General features: G+C 42.1%; 1 protein-coding gene and 1 long non-coding RNA gene across 2 annotated transcripts; one reads left to right on the top strand and one right to left on the bottom strand.

Moving 5' to 3' along the window:
* The first annotated feature begins 2,531 nt into the window (after nt 1-2,531).
* Nucleotides 2,532-8,047, top strand: LOC118302792. The gene is made up of 3 exons (XR_004790633.2): nt 2,532-2,661; nt 4,531-4,837; nt 6,891-8,047. It is a non-coding gene; the product is annotated as an uncharacterized LOC118302792 (long non-coding RNA).
* A 730-nt stretch (nt 8,048-8,777) lies between these two features.
* On the bottom strand, nt 8,778-14,168 carry LOC118302791 (putative gonadotropin-releasing hormone II receptor). The gene is made up of 4 exons (XM_035629233.2): nt 13,859-14,168; nt 12,574-13,138; nt 9,984-10,188; nt 8,778-9,874 (listed from the first exon to the last, which is right to left on the bottom strand). Exons 2-4 carry the CDS (start codon nt 13,099-13,101, stop codon nt 9,393-9,395), a joined length of 1,215 nt encoding a protein of 404 aa, XP_035485126.1. The 5' UTR covers nt 13,102-13,138; nt 13,859-14,168; the 3' UTR covers nt 8,778-9,392.
* Nucleotides 14,169-23,962: the final 9,794 nt, after the last annotated feature.

Genomic DNA, 23,962 nt, shown 5'->3' with positions numbered 1-23,962 from the left:
ACAGTAGGTGTCTGACGGAAGTATCAGGAAAAACAAGAATTCAGTCTAATGCAGTTTTATACTCTTTGCTTCTCGGGTTTTCTGTGAAGCATGTTCTTATTCATATGTAAGTCCTTCGTTCAATATTATTCAAAAATCAAAATTGTATCAAGAGCTTTGCTGGTTTTCATTTTATTTCGTGCAAGTTGTTTTTTTACTTCTTTCAAAAATGTGAAGGCCAGGTATGGTATGCAGGCAGGCACGGGCAAATAAGTAAACATGTACTTGTGAAAACATAAGAGAGGACTAAAACTAGGACTGCTCGTTAAGGTAAAAGAGAACCAAACCATTTCATCCAATTCTCAACAAATATTCCTAATTTCTCAGATGGAGAGGAACCACAACATTTTCCAATCAATTGTCACACACACTAGGTATCCTTTTCACTCTAATTTGTTTTTGAATTAAGTCCAAGGTGCCACAGTGCAAGGAGAAACAACATCAGAAAATAGGGCAATGGTTTGTTTGTATTCACCAGTGGGATCTCCAAGATGGTTGCCAGGGTAAACACTAAAATGTTTCTACATGGTTGCAACATGAACCAAATGTTTCAGGACCAAGGTAAATAAGATCACGACATAATGTAATGTAGCACAAGATGATGAAACAGGACAGGCATGTAGCCTGGCTAATAAAATGTAATGCCATGCTAAAAGTGCATATTTTGCACACGGTCAGCGAGGACCGTGTATTAATTCAGACCAGGGACACAGATTTCTCATAATAACATTTTCAGCACTTTGAGAACCATGAACAACAGCTTTTGCAAGAGGCTCTTAAACGCAGTTACTGTCCAATTTGAAGCGCATTCATATTTGGGTCAAATCAATGAAACTCATATAAAATGTCTCTAATGAAAACTGACACAAACATAGCTTACAGCCTTGGTTGCTGTTTTGTGACGATGTGAGGTCTTAAGCCTTTGCTGACTGTGACATAATTAAACTGCTACATTGACTCATTATAACAATTTGAATAAAATAAGTGTAATGAAATAAAATTAAATTAAAAAAGCCCTAACAAGGCTTAGACACAGGCCTAAACCTGTCAGGGTCTACCAGTTCCCTGTCCCTATTTTCCTCTGTGTTGCTTGTGTTTGTCTGCGTGCGTCTTCCTCATCTGGGCTTGGCTGACCTACTTCCTCTTCCCGCCACTTCACCTACTCACATGCTGCTCATCATGATGATTGCCACTACTCACCTGCTCCTGCCTAAATACCCGGTCCTCCTCTTCAGTCTTCGCCGGTTCGTTCCACAACCTCAACAAGTGGTAGAACCGCTGCGGCTCACCTCAGTCCCCGTTTGTGCCTCAGTCTGTCGTACTTCAGTGTTTCCCAGCTGTCGGCATGTCACCTCCAGCCTCTCCGCCTGCCTAGTCCAGCCGCTTCCCCCGCTCTGGCCTCCCCTCGTTCGGATGGGTCCCTCCATGTTCCATGTTCCCCTGGATTCCCCACCCCATCCGGCCACTGGATTCCACCCCCCCCGCCCCTGGATCCCACTACCCGTTCAGAGAAGTTCATGTGTTCATTGATTACTCAACCTGTGACTTTGTGCAACCTAAGTCAAATACTCAGCTCGGTCTCCAGTCTGATTTGTGTCTGCATTGTGGGCTTGTAACAAAGCAAAGCGTCACAAATTCCTCTTCTTCCTCTAGTAACTGCAAGCTTTTGATTTTCTAAATAGTCATTTGGCAAAGTCCTGTGCGGCCTTTTCAACATTTATTCCAGTAAAATGAAAGATTAACTAATAGAAAACTCTTGCTGCGTTGACATGGTAATGACTTTTTACTGTAACGAGATAGCTCATGAAATCTGTAGAGGCAGTGTCAAGTGATGTCAAAGACATTAAATTTCATTTTTAAAACATCTCCCAGATAAACCATGAGATGAAAAATCCAGACTGAGATGACGACGGAGTTCGAGTTCACCCTCCATCCTTTCCTGAAAAAAAAATCAATTGGACTTTGTCACCACAGAAGGGACAGAGAGGGTGATAAAGACGAGATAAAATAAATGCCATGACATGATATTGTCCATTCACAGGAGAAAAAAAATGCTTTTCTTTCTTTTTTTTGCAAGTCAAATGATTACAGGGAATAATTTCTGTTATTTTAAGTCTTAGCCTAAATAACTAGTTGCTGTTTGCAGTGGCGTTTCCTTGAACTGTATCTAACCCGCATTGCTATTTTCCTGTGACGCTGACAAAGACACCCTCTAATAGAGGTTAAAATGGGTTAATCAAGTTCATGCATCCGTGCCGTGAAAATTGCTTGTAACACACAGGAACATGAGGGGTATTATTGAGGGAGCTGCTGTCCCACGTGTATCTGACTGTGGCTTTTCTTCATCAATGTACACAGGAAATGTACAATTCCAGTGAGACAACTCTTGATGCAGCCATAACTGCCTGCTTGTGGAACTTATGCAACTTCCTCTTCAACCAGTATTTCATGATTGTGTCTACAATTGTGAATGTTGAACACGTCTCTAACCCTTCAGACATTAATGACAGTCATCGGGCCCGAACGCGTCTGATTCTGTGGTGCAGTGTCTGTCGGTTGGGGTATTTTGAATGGCCATTACACACTGCTCATATATATACTATGAGCCTTAAAGGATATAAGGTTGGTAATGGTTTTTTTTACTGTCAACAAATCCAATGAAAAGACAAGTGCAATGGTCAATCTCTTAATACTTTCCTATTTCCCTAGCCTGTCTGTGTCTGCCCCAGGCCCAACTGCTCATAGTCATGATAAAAATCTTTCAAATGTGTGAGCATCTCTGTTGTCATACATGTTATGGCCGTAAGAAATAGGGCTAATTTGAACCACTCTGATTGTCAGCATGATAGAGAATAATATGTCATATTTATTTGATTTTGTAATGATAATCTCAACACTGCAAAGTAATCGGTAAAAAAAAGGAGAAGCAGTGTATTCGCCTACCAAGCGATTAACATACTGTCAAGAATGAATGACGATTAAAGATAATGTACAGTATTTGTCTCCTAATTCTGAGTACCTCACACACACACAATCATCATGATTATTAAAGGACTTCTGTAAGTGCTCAGCTTCTCCATACTGAGAGGAGGCAGTGCAGATGGTTCAGAGACAAGTCCATTCTGTGGTTAATAAGCCCGGAGACCTGGGGAATGCTTGAGGGACCACGACCCCCGGTGTATGAGGGGAGGAGGAGCCGCAAGAATGAGCATGTTAAAAGAAGAGCCTTACTTTGGCCTCGCTTCATTCATAAAAATGGACTTTCCTGAATTCGAATAATGAAACACTGCTCATATTCATTTTTCATAATTTCCGTATAATTACTAGATAACATACGATTACATAATTTGATTCGACCGAAGGTCTGAGACATCCTCACTGTACTTGGAAAGGTCGCCACAGATGTGTTTATCTCCACTTTGTTATGACAAATGAGTTACCAATGATGGCAGCGCGCCCTGCATCTGGAAAAAGAGGCCAGATAGTCTAATGTAGCCGTAATGACTTTCAGCTATCTCTGCACTTTATCTGCACTCGCCGTTTGACAGAGAAAATTACATAAGCCTCGTCTACGCTAAAGTGGTTGAATTTGCAGCAAATGTAGGTTTGGCTCCAAAATGCGACTTTCTCTCTTTTTGAGAAAAGAAAGTGTCACTTTGCTTGGAACAAAGAGAAACAGATCTTTACAGATTCCTCCGTCTGAATGCAAAGGTGCTGAAAAGCAATTTGAGGTGATGTTTTCTTCTCGAAAATGCAACCGCGGGACCGTGCTAAAAATGCTAAGACAATAATAGCGCAGTAGTGATAAGGGGAGTGAGAAATTGGGTGTTCCTTTGCTCCCCTGCTACAAAATAAAGGCTCAGACATCTCCGCAGGGTTCGTTCAAGGGTGTTACTGCACCCCCCCAAAAGAGTCCGATGAGTGATGAACCCTCTCAGCAAAAATACCTGCACATGAGATTGTTTAATGTATTTAAGTCCAATTGTACAGTGACAGAAGGGGGCCTCAAGACAAGAAAGTTTCTTGGCCTCAGCAGCTGTCCCTTAGCAGGCCACAGGTATTTTACATCTGTTTCTCGCGTGGTACGACCGAGACATATGATGAAGGGAGGCCTGGCCTGCGTGATGATGCGCTCATCAGACGGTGTGGCCCCCTGCTCCCTGGCGGAGATGTAATTGGAGCGAACAGGCCTGGGAAGGATCAGCGAGCAGTGAACGAGTTGGCATTCGCCAGCCGAGAAGACATGATACAGTAATGTGGGCCAAGTCCAAAAAACAATGTAAGCAATAACTTGTTCTACTGCAACAGTAAACAGTCATCCAACGCAGGGCGTCTTTCAGTTTTGGCTGACAATAGGATTAGAGACGAAAACGGCTCCGGTGTCAGTGATGTGGATGCTGGCAGGTAACCAACCAGATTAACACATACAGCGTACTGTAGGATGTAGCTGTATAGGTCACTGACTGTGGGTTTTTTTTTTTTTTCATTAAGCCAAAGGCCACTCAGTCATTTTGTTCATCAGACCAGAGTGGCTGCACCGCTCTTCACCAGATGTGCTGCTCTGGACTGCTGTGGCGACGGGGCCCGAGCCTCAGGTCCTCCGGAGGAGGATGCGATATGACGACAGTTGCGAGATGAGTTGCAACATTAGAAATAAAAAATCTTCTGAGCTCGCCAGCCCCCTTAGAGAACACCAGTGAACCCGAACCATCCATCTCATCCTGTTCAACAAAGCAGCCTGTCGGGGAAGGAGCATCCTACCCAGTAGAGCCAGTAACAACCGGATGTGTCTTCAGAGGTAGTGTGACAACAAAATAGTCCAATATACCACAATGATGATATGATAATGTAATGATATTACGGTGGGGGCTGCACGGTGGCGTAGTGGTGAGCGCTGTCGCCTCACAGCAAGAAGGTTCTGGGTTTGAATCCCGGTTCAAACCAACCTCTCCGGCTTCCTCCCACAGACCAAAGACATGCGTGCAGATTGGGGTAAGGTAAATTGGAGACTCTAAATTGACCATAGGTGTGAATGTGAAACTATGTATGTACAGTATGTTGACCTGGGAAAGGCTGGCGACCTGTCGGCTGGGATCAGCTCCAGCCCCCCAGCGACCCTTAAATGGATAAATAGGTAGACGACTATGGGGCCAAGCACTGCTTAACTTAGCTTAGCTTAGCATGAAGAGGTCAAGGTCAAGGTTGGACTCTCTAGCCCAGCCCAGAGATTTGTCCTCACTCACCTTTATCATTATATTTATTTTCAGCAGCAATAAGTAAAATCATCATGTCATGTGCTACATTGTTCACAATAATTCAGTCAGTGAGAAAAACACTGACCCCAACATGGTCTCAAAGCTCCTGCTTCTATTCTGGGACTTCTGACGCGTGACCAATGCGAACAATGACAAACTGTGATAACTCTGCGTCCGTCTCATCTGATACTCTTCACCTCTCCATTTGCTCTTTTGGTGTCTCATCTGTCTGCTGCCTTCCTCATCACCTCTGCTCTCTGCTGCTGTTCTCTTCTCGAGAGATGCAATCAGACTATTCCAGGCAAAATCAAATCAAATCTCCTTTTCGACGTGACAGACAAATTGTATTTATTGACGTATTTTAAACATGGACTTAATCAGTTATTCGAACACGCCAGACAATATGACGTTATACATAGCTATCTATTACCTCTGTCGAACTGTAATGAGGGGACTTTGCACTCTGATAACATCTATCTTCCATAACATCATCTTACTTCATCCCTTCCTCTGTTGTGAACTTGCGGTTCTTTCAGATTCTCTCTCTCTCTCTCTCTCTCTCTCTCTCTCTCTCTCTCTCTCTCTCTCTCTCTGTCGTTTTCATTAACATCGTCTGCCTTGTCCGTCACACATTGGCGATTCCTTGCATCAGTGTTAGCAATGATGATTCATTCAGCTAAAACCACAATAAAAAGGTTTTCAGAGATGTTGCGCCTTGTGACAAAAACACTTGAGAACCACGGACTCGTCTCCGTCACCCTGAGCTCGTTCTCACGTCCTGTCTCATCAGATGCCACCGCAGCAGCAGCAGGTCACTCTTCCTCCACCTCCTCTGGCTTCACCGGCACCTGTTGCCTTCATCCAATCTTATTTTTAAAGCTTCTTATACTCATATACTTTCCATCATGCCTCAAGAATTTGCTCACTGCCTACCGTCACATGCCAAAAATGCTCTTGCTCTCTCTCTCTCTCTCTCGCTATATAATCTCACATAGTAGAATATCTGGGTTATATTGTTACATATAGAATCTATTAATCCTCACGGGTAGTTTAGCCCAGCACACCTCGGAGGAGAGATGTGCAGGTGGCATCTGTCATGGCCCGCGGAACCAACTGGCTCTGGTTTTCTTGGATTAGTGAGCTCCTCGGGAATCTCCTGCGACACACTGTTTTGGCCGTTAGGACCTGCACTCACTCTTCATTCAGTCACCGCCATACACTCGTGGCGACGGGCTACAAGAAAGGGAGAGATTGTCCAATTAAATTTGAGAAATGCCTTTTGGCTCAGCCTCCCGTCCGGCCATATGGTCCATTGCGGTGTGCACATTACTGCTGCTCTCACACACTCTCTCTTGCTGATACGCTGTAATCCATCATACTAACAAGGTACAGAGAAGGTGTGTTTTGTCTAACAGTAAACAGTTGTTATCCTAATCCGTGTCCTTTTTTAAAATAATATCCATGTGATGAATACACACCCTTAACCCTGCGTCTATTAGCTCTAAGGTAAAACATTAAAAAGCAATGTCTGACTGAAAGGATTCAACTGACTTCTGTACAGATGTTGTGTCTGCTCTTGTTCTGATATTCACGCAGGTCAGGGCCGAGCCAGTGGGTCCCCGGGGGGAGGCAGAATTGTTGTCGCCACCATCAGACCGCAGTGAAGAGGAGAGCCAAAGGGATTCACTTTCCTTTCGGAAGTGCTCACAGGAGATTGCTGGTCATGCAAGGATCCACACACTGATCTTTTTTTTTCACTTTGTTCTTTTTTAGAAAACGAACAAATGACTCAGAAACGAAGGGAAAATCCGTTCAACCCTTACGGGCAGCGGGGAAGTCGTTTCACGCTGAGTACTCCACACGACTCCGGTCCCCCACTTCATATTTTTTGACATTAACTTGTAACAAAAAGACGACAATCTGTTAAGTTGTCCAACCTTGAGATTAATTGATTCGAAAGAATATCCTGAATGTCTCTATTTTCTTTTGCTTGCCTAACCCTCATTGTAAGCCAGACCTTGAGCATCACACCAGTGTAAAGGTTGTGTCTCATTCAAAAATGGAAGTCATTGGTTTCGTGGTGCAGGGGGATTATCTAGGGGCATAACATGCTTTGATTTATGGCCCCGTCTCTTGCGTGTTCACAGCAGTGAATTCCCCCGGTGGGTCGGGATTCTGGGCTCGTTGAACAGAACTTCATGAGATCAGAGCTGGAGCCGCCTGACGCTAGGTGGAGACGTCGATTAGAGAAGACAGGAGACAAGACAATGTCTAAATTTATATCAGATTTACCAAAATCAATTTTTCTCCAACACAGAATAACTACACCTCAAGCTGTAATCCAATACAAATAAATGAACCGGTTAACCTGAACTGTCTGCATGTGAACCGTTAGCCCCTTCCTATGGCCCCATCCCCTAAAGGTTTATGCTGTGTTGAGACTACACTGCGCCTCACGTCACGCCGTGGCCACTTGTTTGTTAGAAATGCTAATGCTCACTGATTAGTAATTATTCAATTGGCATCAACGACAACTCATGTTTATTTGTACCCAATCTGTGAATTAGGTCCAGAGTTGTTTACTGTACTGAAAACATTGAATACATGTTATGTAGGGAAGTGAACCACCATCACTTCATATGCCATTTAGAAAAGAAGTTGCCCATCTCCAATTCATTTTTGACGGGCATGAAAATGTGTCCTTTTCACTTGGATAAAAAGCAACCTTACTTTTTGAAATGCAATTAAAAAAAACATCTTCCTAAATTGGTCAAATTCTTCTCTAAAAGAAATTAATCTTGCCGTCCTTTCAACTTCCTTGGCCACGGTCAATCTCTCAATTGCGTCTGCCACAGTTATTTTTCCACACGTCTTCCAAAGCCATCAATGCCGCCCGTGTCAGAATTTCCACAATTTAGCCATCGGCGTGTTGGTTCTTCCTCATCTACACGACGAGATGTCTTAGGGAAATTATCAACATTAGATTCAGAATTTTTTTTCATTCGTGTGGTTTATCTGCCGTCATTCCAGCTCTGATGATTTTTTCTCTCCTGCACAATAGTTGTCCTTAATGCCTTTGCCAGTCAGCTGTCCTAGTACCTGCCGGCAGGTTTTTCTTCATAAAAACATTGTCCAGAGTTTGACCGACACTGTAGTCATGGCTACAGTGTCGGCCTACACCTTCTTTTCCCTGTGCATGCGTTTCTCTCACTCAGAGTGCATAGCTTCCACCCTGTCCCTGCGTTCCTATCGCGTTGTCACGACAGTAAACGGTGCCGACAATGGAGAATAAGTCAGCGTGAGGAGAAGCAGTGCAATTGACAAATTAATTGATCTAGTGTTAGCTGACACGTCACTTGACAAGAAAAGAAAATCCTACTTGACTAACAAGTCAAAAACACTGCTTCATAGCTCTGAGTGAGGGACAGAGGCCCCGGCTGCTTCTGATAGAGGATTTTGAACTGAATTCTCATCATTACAATGTTTATGTCTGTTGCGCCCTGCTTTATTCATAACACAACTCCATGCCCTTTGACTTGGGACTGACATGCAAAGGTTGACATGCTTGACACCATGTGATTGCTGTCCGAATAACATGACAGGCATTTGTCCCCCTAAGGGAATGGACTGGGTCATGAAAGTTCTTCTGAAGGGGTCTTCCTTTCTTCTTTAGTTGTAGTTGCGTATTCGCCGCCTCTGTAACCCCTAACAGTCACCGGAGACCAGCAAATAGAGCCGTTTGTGACGACTGTTGTGCAACGGTGAATGTACACTGTATATAGCGAGCCAGCTACACAACACACAAACCTTTAAAGAGCTTTTTACTGTGTCCATAAAGCTCTTATATAACCCTTAAGTGAGGAGGACAGCCCCAAAGGGCCCCACACAAAGACACGTCTGCAGACATAATTACACATTACTCTGGAGTACATGGTGACAAATATGATAAGTTTGCAGATTAACCACACACATGCATGTGTCGTCGTGGAATGAGTATATCCAGTGAAGAGATAACACTGGAAAAAAGGCAAAATAATTGAAATAATTAAGTCCATAGAACAGTATAAAGTTCGTTGCATTGCTCTGTTTTCCTCTTCATCACATTGTGCTCTCAGTGCTGAGTTGGCACCGTTCTCCTTCACTGAACACAGCTGGACACCTGGTGTCGGCGGTTTTCAGCGCAGCCTGCTCACAGTGGCCGTCCTCTTCACCGGTGGCCGTTCCTCTCTTGCACGGCAAAGGCTCCGTTATCAGCGCGTTGGTCGCCTTCTCCGACATCACCGTGGCTTTGCGGTGGCTGCTCCGCCGGCCCTTGCGGAAGCGTATGGTGAACAGGCCGTAGATGACGGGGTCCAGGCAGGCGTTGAAAAGGCCAAAGATGAACAGGATGTGGGTGAGGGAGTGAGAGACTTTCCCCTCCAAGTCGTCCGGGAAGAACCAGTACCACAGACCCAGCAGGTAGTACGGGGTCCAGCAGACGATGAAGCAGATCACTATGACGATGCTCATTTTCAGAGTCCTCAGCCGCGCTTTGGGGATGTTGTTCTTTGAACAGCGTAGATGTGGCTCGTTGGAGGACACTAGGGTAGAAAAAAAGAGTCAGATGTAAACATACAAAGTAACCACCAGTTCTTTTTTCTAATCCACTTGTCTGTGGTCCGAGCATCCAGACAGCAGCCCAAGACTTACAGCTCTTCGTTGTCATCCGCTTGGAGATCTGGATGAAGATCCTGGTGTAGCAGGTGATCATTATGACCAGCGGCAGCAGGAAGAGGCAGGAGAAGGTAAACATGTTGTACGCCGTTTCCTGCCAGTGAGTGACGAAGCTCCCCCTCGTGGTGCACTGGGTGAAGTTGGCCGGATACGTTATGGTCACATTATGGAAAATGAACATCTGTGGATTGAGAAACGAAATGACATTAGTCCCGTCCGTTTGGCAGAGGTGAGATAGAAAGATTAAAGCACTATGTCATATCCCCGTGGTTTGATCAAACAGCCCAACATCCCTCAGAATTACATTCATGTAGAGGTCGCTAATTTTGATCCAAATACCAGGGTTCAATGAGAGCTAGTGACGTGTCCATTGTGCCACATGAAACTAAAGGAGTGGAGGTGGTTCATTTACACAACTGACGCTTGTGACCTGAGGTCGCATCCCATTTCACACAAACAATGACAGTTGAGTGGTCGTCCAATCGTAGATCAGGAACTATTGACAGCATGGAACATGTAATCTTGTGGGGTTACAAGTTATATTAAAATCATTTTTTTAAAAAGACGTCATGATAGTATTTCCCCTTTTTGTGGATGCAGGCCCTGGATGATACTCCATCCATTTAACCCGCTCCATAGGGAAGGTTATACTTCTTCAACTCCAGCCAAACACATTTCCAAGCGTTTTTTTAAATAAAAAAAAATGTATGAACAGCAAACCAAATAACTAACCACTGTCACGAGTGTGTCCAATGAGCAGTCTGTCTTATATATTATTATAAAAAAATTCTCTGTCTGCTTTTTCATATAATCTTTATAGAATAAGAACTAACTATATTATCTCTGCAGTACAGGAACAACATTTCGTTCTCTTCTCAGCAGGTGAGGAAGCAGGTGTCAGCTTTAGCTTCAACTTTTTGGCATTAAATTGTGTATGTAGCCATCAAGTTCATATTTAAGGACACCAGAAGTTGTCAGGATTTTATTGTGAAGCAAAGTTACTTTTTTTTTGTCTAGTGGCCGTAGTAATTATGACAGGAGCAAATGAGGAAGAAAGACATATTGTAAGTAGTAGATTCCACATTAGAGGAGTAGTAGGAAGCGGACGGATGCCTTGATAAAACACAGGACCCCCACAGAGGAGACTGCTGATTCTTCCCTCTTGATGTGGAAGCAATGTGTTACCTTAATCAACAACCGTAACCACATGTTTACTTTCATAATTACTATTATTATAACCATGATGACAGACTATGGTCCTCTAAACTTGAAAAGAGATAATTATTTAAAAATGAACCACAATCTCTTCCTTAACCGGGCAATGTGTTTTTCGGTGCCTTAACCCGACTACGACTGTTCCACATCCTGAAATTTAAATGTGTATTATTGTTACCATTAACACAAAGGTCCAGTACGCCTGACGTTAATATGCCTCTATAGGTCGTTTCCAAAGTAGGTACAAGTTACCATCTGTACAAGGTTGGTCAGGTCGACTGTCTTGTTGATTTGAGACTCTTTACAAGTATCGCCCTTTAATTTCAGTCAACACGATGATAAATCAACAAGTTGGTCAGCAACTATGCACTACTTAGTTAGTTTAGTTAGCTAACAACTTGCTAAAGTCTGCTACCAACATCAACGTCATTTGTCATTTCAGAAATGAAAACATCTTGCCTATATTTGTGGCTCTTAACCAAGCATCCAGAACTCAAACACACCGTAATTGAAATGATTGCTCCCATTATATTTTTTAAATTGATTCACTTTTTTGTCTATAACGTGTCCATAAACACTTAAAAATGTCCAGTATAATTTCCCATATTCCTAAGCGACATATACTTGTGTTTCTGGCTGACTAATCGATTGATCGCCTCGTCATTTCTGCTCTTATCTTGTGTGGATATTGTACAAATTGTAGAATAAAAAAAGCATTGACGATGACATTTAAAACCACTAAATGTAGCCCAGTCTTATTACAGAATCGTCCAGCATCAAAGTTCTGTTTGGACTCCAGTGCCACACTTCTGCTTTTTTTCCTCGGACCGTGATCAACAGTGTTACTTGCTATATGCTGCAAAAGATCTTAATGGTTACAGAGAGGCATGTACAGCACACTGACAGGATTAGGGATTCCCATCTGTGCTTTACTCAGTGATAGAGCTACTAATCCCTAACACTGACACCACGAGGGGCCTTAAATCACGCTGCCTGTTTTCACTGCATCAAATCCTCGTGCATTTTCCACATCTCATGTAAATGCATGCAGATGTAAACGGAGAGAATAATAAGTATGAGAGTCTAATTCAAGTTACTGTGAAACCAGATTATAATTTCCTCTGGCATGTGCAGTTTTCTCCCCACAGTGTAATATCTCTATGGGAATGAGATAGAACATGTTGATCCAATCATCTATGGACAGGTATAGGGACCTATATCCTGCTCACTGTAACACTGCATGGAGGGTATCCTATAACCCAGCACATCCCTACCGCTCACTTTCTTCAACGTGGTAAGTCTCTGATCATCTGAACCAAACAAAACGGCCACGGCTGTTACCCGGCCTTACCTGAGGGATAGAGAACACGGCGCTCATAGTCCAAGCCACAATCAACATGACCCTGTTCCTTTTGCGGGCCATGCTAATGCACAGAGGGTTGAGGATGGCCGACTGTCTGTCCAGGCTTATCACCACTGTGACGAACGCACAGGAGTACATGGCCTGCAGCTTGAGGAACATCAGGAATCTGCAGGCCAGGTCGCCCGCCAGCCACTGCACTGTGATGTTCCACACGGCGTCCACGGGCATCACGATGAAGGTGACCAAGAGATCGGCTGCGGTCAAGTTGACTATCAGCACCCTGACGTGGGATTTGCGCTTGTGGCCGTTGGCCGCCCACAGCACAGCCGAATTGCAGAGAGTGGAAACGCCGCACAGGATGAAGGTGATGATCACTCGGACTTTGGCTGCGATAGAGAAGGTAGGCAGCTGCAGCGCTCGGTCCACCGATGTCCAGTCACAGCTGGCATTGAGGTCAAATCCGGCAGTCTGCCTATACATGTTGTCCGAAGGATCGCAGCAGGAGGAGGCGTTCATTTTCTGACCCTCAGCGAGGAGTCAGCATGGAGTTCACCTACACGGAGGCGCCAAAGGAAGGGAGTAAAGGTAGAATAAATACACAAGCCTGTGTATGAAGTTGGTGCAAATGATTATTCTGCATGGATTTGCAAAAGACAAAACTGAATTAGTTCAGCGAGTGATGCAGCTGCAGACAGAAAGAGATCAGTCTGCTGTGCAGGCTGCAGCTCTGATGCTCGCTGAGGTGGAGAGATGCTGTCACTGCGTCTGTGTGTGTGTGTGTGTGTGTTTGTGTGTGTGTATGTGTGTGTGTGTGTGTGTGTGTGTGTGTGTTGCAGCACCTGACGACCAATGAAGTTAACTAGACCCTATAATGATAAGATCATCTTATCTGATTTAAAAAAAAACAACAAAATGGTTTAAACAAATGCAGCTATTATTTCTTTGAGAGGAGCTTTAGCCTGGTTTTGTCTAATATGAATGCAACCATTTAATACAACCTATTAGGTATACATTTCCCTCAGGTAGTTAAATTTGCAACACAAGCTATAGTGCTTTGCATGATGTCGTACCCAACTGTATGAAGATTAGACTTGCTTGCAATTTGCTGATGACAAGTAGCCTATATGTGAATTAACTGTAGGCTATATTTGGTTTATATGATGAAAATAATAATAATAAAAGATAAGCTACAATGGTACCAACAACTACATCAGATATACGCTGCGTAATTGTACAGAATTTAGTTTTGTCTTCATAGACGCAGCAGACTTACATTATGTGCGCGCAGTCGTGGAGCGGTGCGTATTTTCCCGGATCAGACAGTGAACAGACAAAGTGAAATCCTCTCTGTGTAGAAGTCCCAGACCCCCGGCTCCTCATGGTGAGTGCAGTGCTGACCGTCTGAGGAGTGTCCACTCTTCCCTCTCAGTTTCACTTCACTGACCCCTCGGGAGGAGGATCCATTGCGCGTCAGTCGCTCCATGGGCGCGGCCACGAGCATCTCCGAGCGCATTGCGAGCGCACGAAATGGCAAGAACATCGGCACAAAAGAAAAACCCATGCGTTTGCGAACCATTATATTGCCGCTGCTTGTTTCTTATTTTGTCCACTCGTGTATTATTTATGCAGTGTGACACTGACATGTCATTGTGCCCCCACTGTGATACACAATGTTCTTGTTTCCAAACATGCAAATGGTGGACTCCTTCCAGCTGCTCTCTGCCGTCATGCCAAGAGTTTACCTAGCAACTGTCTGAGTCACTCCGCACTCCCCCATCTTACTAATTCAGAAAGGTATTGGCTATATGCTGTCGGAAGTAAAAAACAAAGACAAATCTATCAATAACCTTTTTTAAATATATTTCATACATACATATTCTCCCAAAGTAACCCATTGTGTAAGTGTGGGTTTGAACATAAACAAACTCATATAAACTCTTTTTGCCTGGATTTCCCTTCAAAAAAAGTGAAAATACCTTTTTTATTTCTTTGCCTTTGTATGAAATATGTCTTTAAATGCCACACTCTGTGCTCTGACCACCACGATCTTACTGATAACTCTACTAATGCTACTGCTACACAATCATTTGTTATTCATTCTTATAACAATGTCATACGCAAATTCCTAAATTAAATCTACCCACTTTGACTTCAGCTATTATTGTCCCACTGGTTCCATAAACTGTGACCCTAATCTAAGTACAAACGCATTTTTCTGTACTTTAAGGATCATTCCAAGCTGCTATAATCTTTTTTGTGATATAATTAATTCATCAAATGACAGCTTGTATTTCAAAGTTTTGTTTGTTGCTGCAAAGCCATAGAGAATAATTACCTGATACTGCAGTTCCACTGAGCTGTGTAGAGCATTCAAACATCTTTCAGGTCTTCGTTGTCGCTGTCCGACCCGCAGCTTCACTGTTCTGGTTCACTCTCACCACTTTCATCACCTGAATCCTGGTGCAGCAGGCAGTTGTTTCAGCAAATACATCAACTGAAAACAATCACAACCTGCACGGCACCAAACGGAAGACAGACAAAGTTAGGGAGTCGCCAGTTAACGCTCAGCCGCAAAAAGGAGACAGATATTTTTTTCTCAGGAGGTATAGAGACCAAAATGGAGCCAACAGAGAGTTGGCATTAAAGCCCCATTGTGTTATTTTGTACTTTTCTGGCAGCATCTGGTGGTAAAGTTGCAAACCGCAACCAACTGAGCAACCTACAGGGGACACTTTATGGTGTCATTCCCGGTTTCCCACAGCGCTGGAAATTCAACGCGAAGGCGACGTATGGACCGTTTTTCTGCAACCGTATTTAATGCTTGCATTCCATTATACCTCGGAAGTCAGACCCCGGAAGTCGGGGTGGTGATTTTTTTCCGACCTCCCGAGTCACAGTGGACGGACGGATACAGCATGAAGACTGGAAATGGGGGAAAGAGACAGAAGTCACAATCAGTACCAAGTAACAATCATCACTAGTTTCTCTAAACACACACACACACACACACACACACACACACCATGAGTGGTTTGTGTTATAGATTATTATTTGATTATGTCTAGACTTGGCAAAATCAAGGCAGTACTTTCACATTTACTGTAGAGACATCGAAGCGTTATCTTCTCATCTAAATCTTAGCAGAAAGAAAATGATTATGAGGAAATCTTTGAAAGAAACCTTTTAATGCCATGTCAAGTGTTGTCTTAACGGCTTGTTTCCAAATTTGCCAGTGGGCAATAAAATCAGTTGATCCAAACAAATCAACATTTTGCAATAAACAGATTCTAACAATGAAGCAAGCTTCTCAATGGTATAGATCTTTGTGATTACGCACCAAAAGTGGTCACCAGTTACTTCTATTCACACAAACAATATATGACATGCTCTCATGACAGCTGCTTGACACATTATAGCAAAAATGAAATCACCCTGCAGGGTCGGGTTTTATCAAGCACTGACGCTATGCACTCCTGTTTTCTTCACCATGTCAGCAGTGGACGGGGGATTAATCTGAGCCCTTTATCACGAGTCACAAAAGAACTCTTATGTGGATTTCCCCATATAGTCACTTAAGAAAAAAAAAAGGAGAAAAAAAGAGAAAAAGGCGCCTGATGAAAGGAAAACATCACTTATAATGCTGCGGCCAACAGTCAGGGATTTTGTGTAAAAAAATTAGGAGTGATGGCGTCGTAATGTTGTGTTAGTATGAAATTCCCTGCACACCCAAAGTTTTAAACCTCAAATTGGATATGAACCACAAACTTTTTTGTTTCTTGGAGAAGAATAAAAGGAAATGACCGCAATAATGAGAGAGATGAAATCCGCTGAATTAATACCACTGTCAGACAAAAGAAAAACGAGGAAGCGTGACAGAAATGATGTTGAGAATTCGTGGGAAAGGTTATGACCTGGATTAAAACCAGCCGGCCATGACGTGGCTGGCTGAGCCTTCACCGCGCTCCTCCTCCGTTACAGTGTGATCACTTTTACAACCCGATAAGGCATCAGGTGTTCACAGGAGCGAAAAAGCTTCTGTTCATCCCCTCTGACCACAGACAGTAAACAAACATGCGATAATGGATCAATAACGACCTGCACCAGGTCAAAATCACCTGCACTAGCTAACCATTAGAGCATCTTACATAAATAAATGTTACATGAACTCTCGTAACACCTTTTTTCAAAACATGATCAGCCTAATAACCTTTTTCAAAGATTAAAAATAATTGCGATGCTTAAAAATACCAGTCAATGCTTTGTGCCTGGTCCAAGTTGTCCTCAGAAAATCGGATGACAGCTTCATTAACACATGCCGCCTTTCAAGTAGAAGGAGACGAGTATTTGATATGATCTCTACAAAACTAGACGCAAAAGGTTCAATCACAAGGGAGAAAACAGACATATTGTTGATTTTGTCATTGCCCGACCTCACATTCTCCCCTTTTCAGTCAACAGCTGTGGATTATCAGCTGTGCAGAGCGATGGAGCAGCTGATTGGCACCTGGCTGTGGGTTTATGAAGATATCAGACTCTGGGATACTGTCCAAACAGGCCACGACCTTCCCAGCTCCACAAACGTCAGAGACGTTTTCACGGTAATCCACAGTAATTGTGCTGCTTGCATTTTAGGTGTGATTATCCTACATTGCTTCACTGTGATCCAGACAGAATCCCTCCCCTTGCCACAACCAACACGTGACTGAACCAGGCTGGTGCACAAGCCGGAGACATCTCGGTCTCACCTGTTACTTTCCTCAACTCATAACTCCTCTTGACCTGCTGCTGCCAGTAAAAGTGCTAAGAATAACAAAACGCACTTGGTTTTTTCTTCTTAAAAAACGTTTTACCACTAGTGTTTTTTCAACAGATGTGTCAGGAAAAATAACAACCATCATATCATTAGGATCCAATCTAATAAACCAATTAAAAATTGATAAGCCATGTGAAAAAATCATATTGCCGGTGGTGGTGTTGTTCAAGAGAACATCTAATGTGGTGCACATTTAAACACAGGATCCAGAAGCCGTTCCAATTCTGTTTTTTTGCTCAAAGGTAGGTTGAGATGGTAACAGGTGATTGTTCGATAATTTGTTCTCCACAAGAGGAATACAAAAAAGGAAAACTTGAAAACCCTATTTTTTTGAACCAAGTAATAAAATTAAATTAAGTTGTTTGAGACTTACTTCATTAATGCATCCACAATATGGCATTGCACATATTCTCTCTTATATTCATGATGAAACCCTGGAAATCTAGCATCATAAAACACAAACAGTGTTAACATTCAAACAGTGTATGCCATATAAACATTTTAAAGGTGAAAAGTCCATTTGAACTCACATCCGTTGATCGCTTTGTTTTCCCTCCAATTGTTTGGAGGGGAAAAGAGGGTTCACAGGTTTGAGGGGCCAGGTTTTATAGTCTGAGGGGTGTGGTCACATTACGAGTGGCTGTCTGCCGTTAGGGGTGGAGTCTTGGGATTTTAACAACATGACCAATCACATTAGTGAGAAAATGTAAACATGATGAAATATGAACATAAATTTGTTTAATTGTAAGTGTTAGTCATATATTTCGATAAATGCAGTACACTGATCCAATGAGTAGAAGTGATTTCCCCCTTTCCTCTTGTTTTGTATAGTTTTTTTGTGTTTGCAAACGGTCCGCAAAGTTAAAAAGCCCAAAGTCCTTGGTAAAGGGAGCGTCTCTCCCCCGACAGAAAACACTGCTCCTGTAACACTGTTGAGTGAATAAAGCACGCCTAGCGGCTAGTGAGGCACGCCCATAGATTTACTAATAACACCACGTCCCCAAACGAGCCAGCTAAAGCAAGAGCGGAGACCATCACTTCCTACATCCTCTGGAAGCGGTTGACAAATCACAACAACGTGGAGCCAGCTGGCCAATCGGAGCAGACTGGGCTTCATTGGGAGGAGGGGCCTTAAAGAGACAGGAGCTAAAGCCCAAGTGTTTCAGACAGATGCTGAAAAGAGGTGCTGCAGGAATGGACAGTATGTAGAAACTGATGTGTTTACTAAACATTAGAGAATTTAAACCTTTTTATGTAATAAGCCAAATTAAAACTTTGAACCTGAATATGAGCATAATATGTCTCATTTAAGACACACCGATATTAAGTCAATGACTCAATATTGAACTGACAGATACTATGGTGCAACCGCATTTTCATGTTTGTTTTTCATTGTTATTTCTGAGTTGTTTTTGAGTTTGTGAATTGCCTTGTGACTGAGCATGAGACAGTGTTACATTCAGATTCAGCCGTGCTGGAACATTCAGCCTTGACTACAATTTGAGCTGACAAGTACGAGGATACCGAAAGCACACTCAGCATAAACAGATTTGCTTTCGACTGCAATGTAATCACAAGTGATGAATGGCCAGGACAAAAGGCGGTTTGTTAGCCCACAACAGGTCCTTTTTGTGGACATGAAATGGACTGCAATTCCACAAAATATTGTGGTTTCCAAAGATCAGTCAATGCTATTTTGTCTTTATTTTCTTGTATATTTTATGTTTTTGCAAAGCGCCTGCCCCTCACCCCTCTGTACACACTTAATACTTCATGTTATTACACAACTCCCACTCTCTCTGCTGCTGTGATCCAAGTAGGTGAGGCTCAGCACTGGGCAATGAACTGTTTAATTTGAAGTGATAAGACTTTTAACTCCTCTCTTTAGTTTGTACACTTTGGGCGGTTTGATGGATGTTTACCTTTTCTGGAAACATGCACTTTTTCCTGTCAGCCTAAATATATCTAATGTAACAGCTCTGCCCTAAATCCTGCCTTCACTGTATAAAGCTAATTTTACTTATTGAACACTCATTTTTAAAGCTACAGTTAGTGTTTCTGTTGAATTGTTTGTTTAAATGGTCTATCTTATATTCTGTCCACGTTCACTGGGATAAAGACATTTCATTGTGTGCATGTGTAAATGACACATCTTAAACTGTGGGGAAAAACTTTAAAGAAAATCCTGAAAAGTAGGAAACATGTGTAAATTTACAGTTGAAGGACCCATAATGCACGCGCATGTTACCACGTCATACAAAACAACCACATAACTGTGCGAACTCTTCAAAGTTGCAATTCGAGAGGCTCTCCGACACGCCGCCTCCAGAAGGTTAAATATCCAGACGAATCAACGTCAACTACAGCCGATCAGAGCGCAGGACTATTGCATAGTAGGGGCTTCCTCCTGCTGAAGGATCATGTCATGTGTGACCTCCTGTTGCCAGTCAGTTGTGTAGTATGACCTCACAATGACTAAAAGACTCCCGATCACAAGACAGCAAGTCATCGAGTAAGAACTTGGCATTCGGTCTACCCATGCTGTAATTAGTCTGATGGGCGGTGAAGGGTAAGAAGATTAGTGGATCGTGTCGTCTTTCCAATGGACTGCCCGCTACAAATTGTGAACCTCCTTAAAAATGGGTCATCCATAATTTTATTTTTTCCAATACATGGTCAATATGTTGTGTGACTGTCTGCCATCCGTAACCTGACAAGCCAAATGGTTTCATAAAAACCATCTAGAAAAAGGCTTGTTGGAAACTGCAAAAGGCCAGGTGCTTCCAAAAATACTTTGGTATGTGATTGGATGAACCATCGCAGTTGTCCGGCCCAGTCAGAAGAAGGGCAATATGCACCTTTTATATCAAAAAAGCTTTCAGTGCTGATCTGTGTTTTTCTTTCAATGAAGAAATACTCACCAGCTCTGATATGACTGATGCTTTAGCAGCAAAACTCACAGTGACCTTGTTAATGAATATTGGCATCTCACTGTCCTCAAACTTAAGATGATGAGGGAGGAACTACTGGCAGCTATGGGTAAGTAAGTTGATTGGTCTGAACTACTGTGCTTTGGCCTTAAGCCAATCACTTGGACCCCTGGAAGATGGATTCTCATTTGTGAGAAATCCAGCTGCCTTGCAAGGTTAAGTCATCCCTGCTGACCCATGTAAAGTGAAACCTCCTGGCAGAATCAGGGCAGACACATTAGGCAACAAGAACCTCTGACAATGGACTAGTCAGTTAATAATGGATGAGGCCAGCTAATACTGTACCAGTGGATAAAATGTTTCAGGTTTTTACCAGTTTTCAAAATGTTTGCTAATTAATTCCCAGTCGGTATTTTGTTCATTAATACCCCTGGGCTACCATGGATGTAGCTAGCCATGTTACAGACATTGATTTAGGGATGCTAAGTGATCTGTCTGTCTATCTGTATTTTGGTGATGTTTGTGGTTTTGAATATAATGTCTTGACTATGTTGGATAGATTGTCATGAAATTTGACCATGGCAGTGGTTTTGAAAGTGTTGAACAAATAACAATTTTAAGCCACATGGGGAGAAAAGAAAAAAAAAGCTCTGTCCTGTGTTCTGTTTTTGCCCTATTATCTCTCATTTTCTCTCTAGCTGCACACTTTGTCTGTGTATCATTGCCTATTCTGGGGGGAAAATATGTATAGATTTTGTGATGTTGTCATGCTCTCATCCAGAGCAGTGTATAACAATAACACAAGTGGCGTTCAGTGACTCACTCAGACATTTTGATGAAATACAGAGATTATACAGTCACATATGTTTCGCAGTGTATTCTCTCATGGTTCTTGTCATTGAACATCTGCTTCCTGATGACAGCATCTTGTATGCTATCTATAGCATGTATTTCATACATGAAACTAAATTATCTTGAGCATTTCACTTAATCAAAGTGTTATACTCACTGTTATGAGCATCACAGGTGCAACCTTTTAAGACAGTGACAGTTCACTAACCACTTCCCATTTAAATAGGCCGACCCATTCTAGCTTGTAGCTCATGGACAGTTCTTTAATTACATCTCTCAGTAAAGATGAAAGCACTTTACACTCCATTGCAATTACCATCCTGACGCAGCACTATAAAAAGATAACTGACACACACTTTTCAACATGAGTCACAGTCAACAAGCTAATCTGTGCAAGGAGCACAGAGGAAAATCTTCTGACATTTGAAATCTTTTCAAAAGTTTTGCTTTTTGTTGTAGGCGACAGTACAAAGTGGGAGCTCATGTATTGTTTTAGGGCAGAGGTCTATCAATTGGACTGAGAATAATACCTGTGACAGAGGCAAAAATTGCACAATGTCAACTTGAAATTAATCTACTCTGAGTTTATTCAACATTAAATTGGTGGTGAAACCATCACTGTGTAAAAAGGCTTCATATTCTAACCTTTGACATGATTACATCTTTGTTATGGCACAGAATGGTGAGTGTAGCAAGTTGCATATTAAATTATACCACCATTATGGAAAAAATGTACCCAATCATAGTTTATTTCTTTTAACCACCTGCTGCTGTCATTCATTTGTCTTAATTTCATCACACATTGCTATTATTTCTGCAACTTAAAAGCCATAATACATCACATAACAGCCCACATTTTCTTTCATGTTCCAGTGCCAGACCACAGTGCAAAGATGAGTCACTTTCAGAGTTCAATCAAATGGATCACAATTGCCAATAGTGACAAATTACTTTATATATATACATACCTATAGACATTAACTCTTGACTTTGAAACATAACACCTCAATCTGCTGTGCAGTGTATCTGTAAAATACATTTCATATTCATCCCATATCATATCAAATCGACAAAAAATGGAAACAACTTACACCAGAAACACCATCCCATCATAGATACAGGAAAGAGTGCAAATTGCCAAACTCCGAGATTAAGGGTTTTTTTGTGTTAAAGAGGAATTCATTTTCACACGTCACACACAACATTCAATATGCTAGACCTGCAATAAAATTAAATGAAAATTAAAAATGCTTGACAGGATTATTATTTTATTTTTTTACTTTCTTGATGTTAATTTATTGCAGTGTAGAAGAGATCAAAGAAGAGAAACTAAAATTCTAAATATAATATGAGTACATTAGCATTGTAAGAGTAGCAGGGGTGGTTGAGACAACTGTTTGGCAAAACATATGACAATCATAGGCCACAATGTAATTCATATACAAATTAGTTGCGGCTGAAATTGCACTTAACAAGGCAGCCCGGGTGTTTTTGAAATCTTTTAAATAGAAACGAGACTCTGCGTTTCATTTTTACGCCTGTTTGAAGGTGTGGTTGTCACTCTGAGGTCTGGAACCAGGTGAAATAGAGTGACCTTCTGTGACTGAATTATAGAGAGTTAGTAAGTAGAATAAGTATTATGTGAAAAATGTACACTTCAACAGAACAAATTTAAAATGCTAGAGACAGAGAAAAAAGATGAAACATCGCTCTATGAAAGAAACAAATTACATTTATTCAAATGACTGTAACTCTTAATCCAAATAAATGATCAACTAGAATGGCGCTCAGTAGAGCATATACCTCTGAGGCCCAAAAAACCAAAAACCTTACCTTGCCGTGTCAAACTAAATGAAAAATAATTCAGAGTCCGCCCCCTTTTTGGGATCCACCCCCAAATTGGTTTGATTCTTTCTGGGCTTAAATTTTGTATTAATCTGTTCAGTGGTTTTTGCGTAATCCCACCTGATAAACAAACAAACCAACCAAAAGAAAAACAAGCGATTTGGTGGAGGACATAAAGAGAGTACATGCATGTTAATATGGTGGTTATTGTGAGTATGATTTTTTTAATTAATCAGCAATACAAATTAACCTGCACTTAAATCATTTCAGAGTTGCTCCATACCATTTTAGCAGGTAGGGGAAATGGTAAAGGTTTATGAATTAGAAAACCCACATGAAATATTTTTAGCCCTGCCTTGCTTCCTTCAGAGTGCCAAAGCATGTCTGCTGCTGTCATCTCTCTCTCTCTCTGGGAATATGACGGTATAACTCAGACAAACAGAGTCATCTCAGGTTCACCAAGACAGAGAGCAAAAAGATGAGCTGGATTACCCATGTCCAGAGATGAGTGTCTATGATTGGACTCTGTCCACTTGGTCACTTCATAAAACACACGCTAAGTTCCGGTTGGCACTGACGTGACAGAGGAATGTCGTGGCTTTATAGAACGACGGAGACTCAGCCAGGTGAGGGGGAATGATGATCTGAAATAATGATGATGTGGGTGTTTCTGAATTCGCGGTGGACAAACATCACTTGGTATTACTGTGATGTCAGATAAATCCAAGCTAAAGTACACATATTTTGAGCACATAGGCAAGGTTGGTCATGTGCCTCTGAGTAATGCTGGAATTTTCCCCCTTTCGAAAGCCATAAGCACAATCCCATAGCAAGAGAAGTGAGCCAATTAGCTCAAGCAGGTTAACTTGATGCCAGGCGAAATGCCTTATGGGCCTTAGAGTTTGAGTCACCACAGTCACAGCAAAGCAAAAGCAAA

Source organism: Scophthalmus maximus, chromosome 4 (assembly GCF_022379125.1).
Source record: "Scophthalmus maximus strain ysfricsl-2021 chromosome 4, ASM2237912v1, whole genome shotgun sequence".
In the NCBI taxonomy this organism is placed as follows: domain Eukaryota; kingdom Metazoa; phylum Chordata; class Actinopteri; order Pleuronectiformes; family Scophthalmidae; genus Scophthalmus; species Scophthalmus maximus.
Note: the sequence above shows the minus strand (reverse complement) of the source record. Positions and strands in the feature narration are given on the sequence as shown.

What these genes read in the sequence shown, in the direction of transcription:
- LOC118302791 (XM_035629233.2), bottom strand. Translation starts at nt 13,101, where the DNA reads ATGAACGCCTCCTCCTGCTGCGATCCTTCGGACAACATGTATAGGCAG. An exon ending in CCGTGTTCTCTATCCCTCAG is followed by an intron (nt 10,189 to 12,573) that starts GTAAGGCCGGGT and finishes CTCAATCCACAG; the next exon opens with ATGTTCATTTTCCATAATGT. An exon ending in GCGGATGACAACGAAGAGCT is followed by an intron (nt 9,875 to 9,983) that starts GTAAGTCTTGGG and finishes TTTCTACCCTAG; the next exon opens with TGTCCTCCAACGAGCCACAT.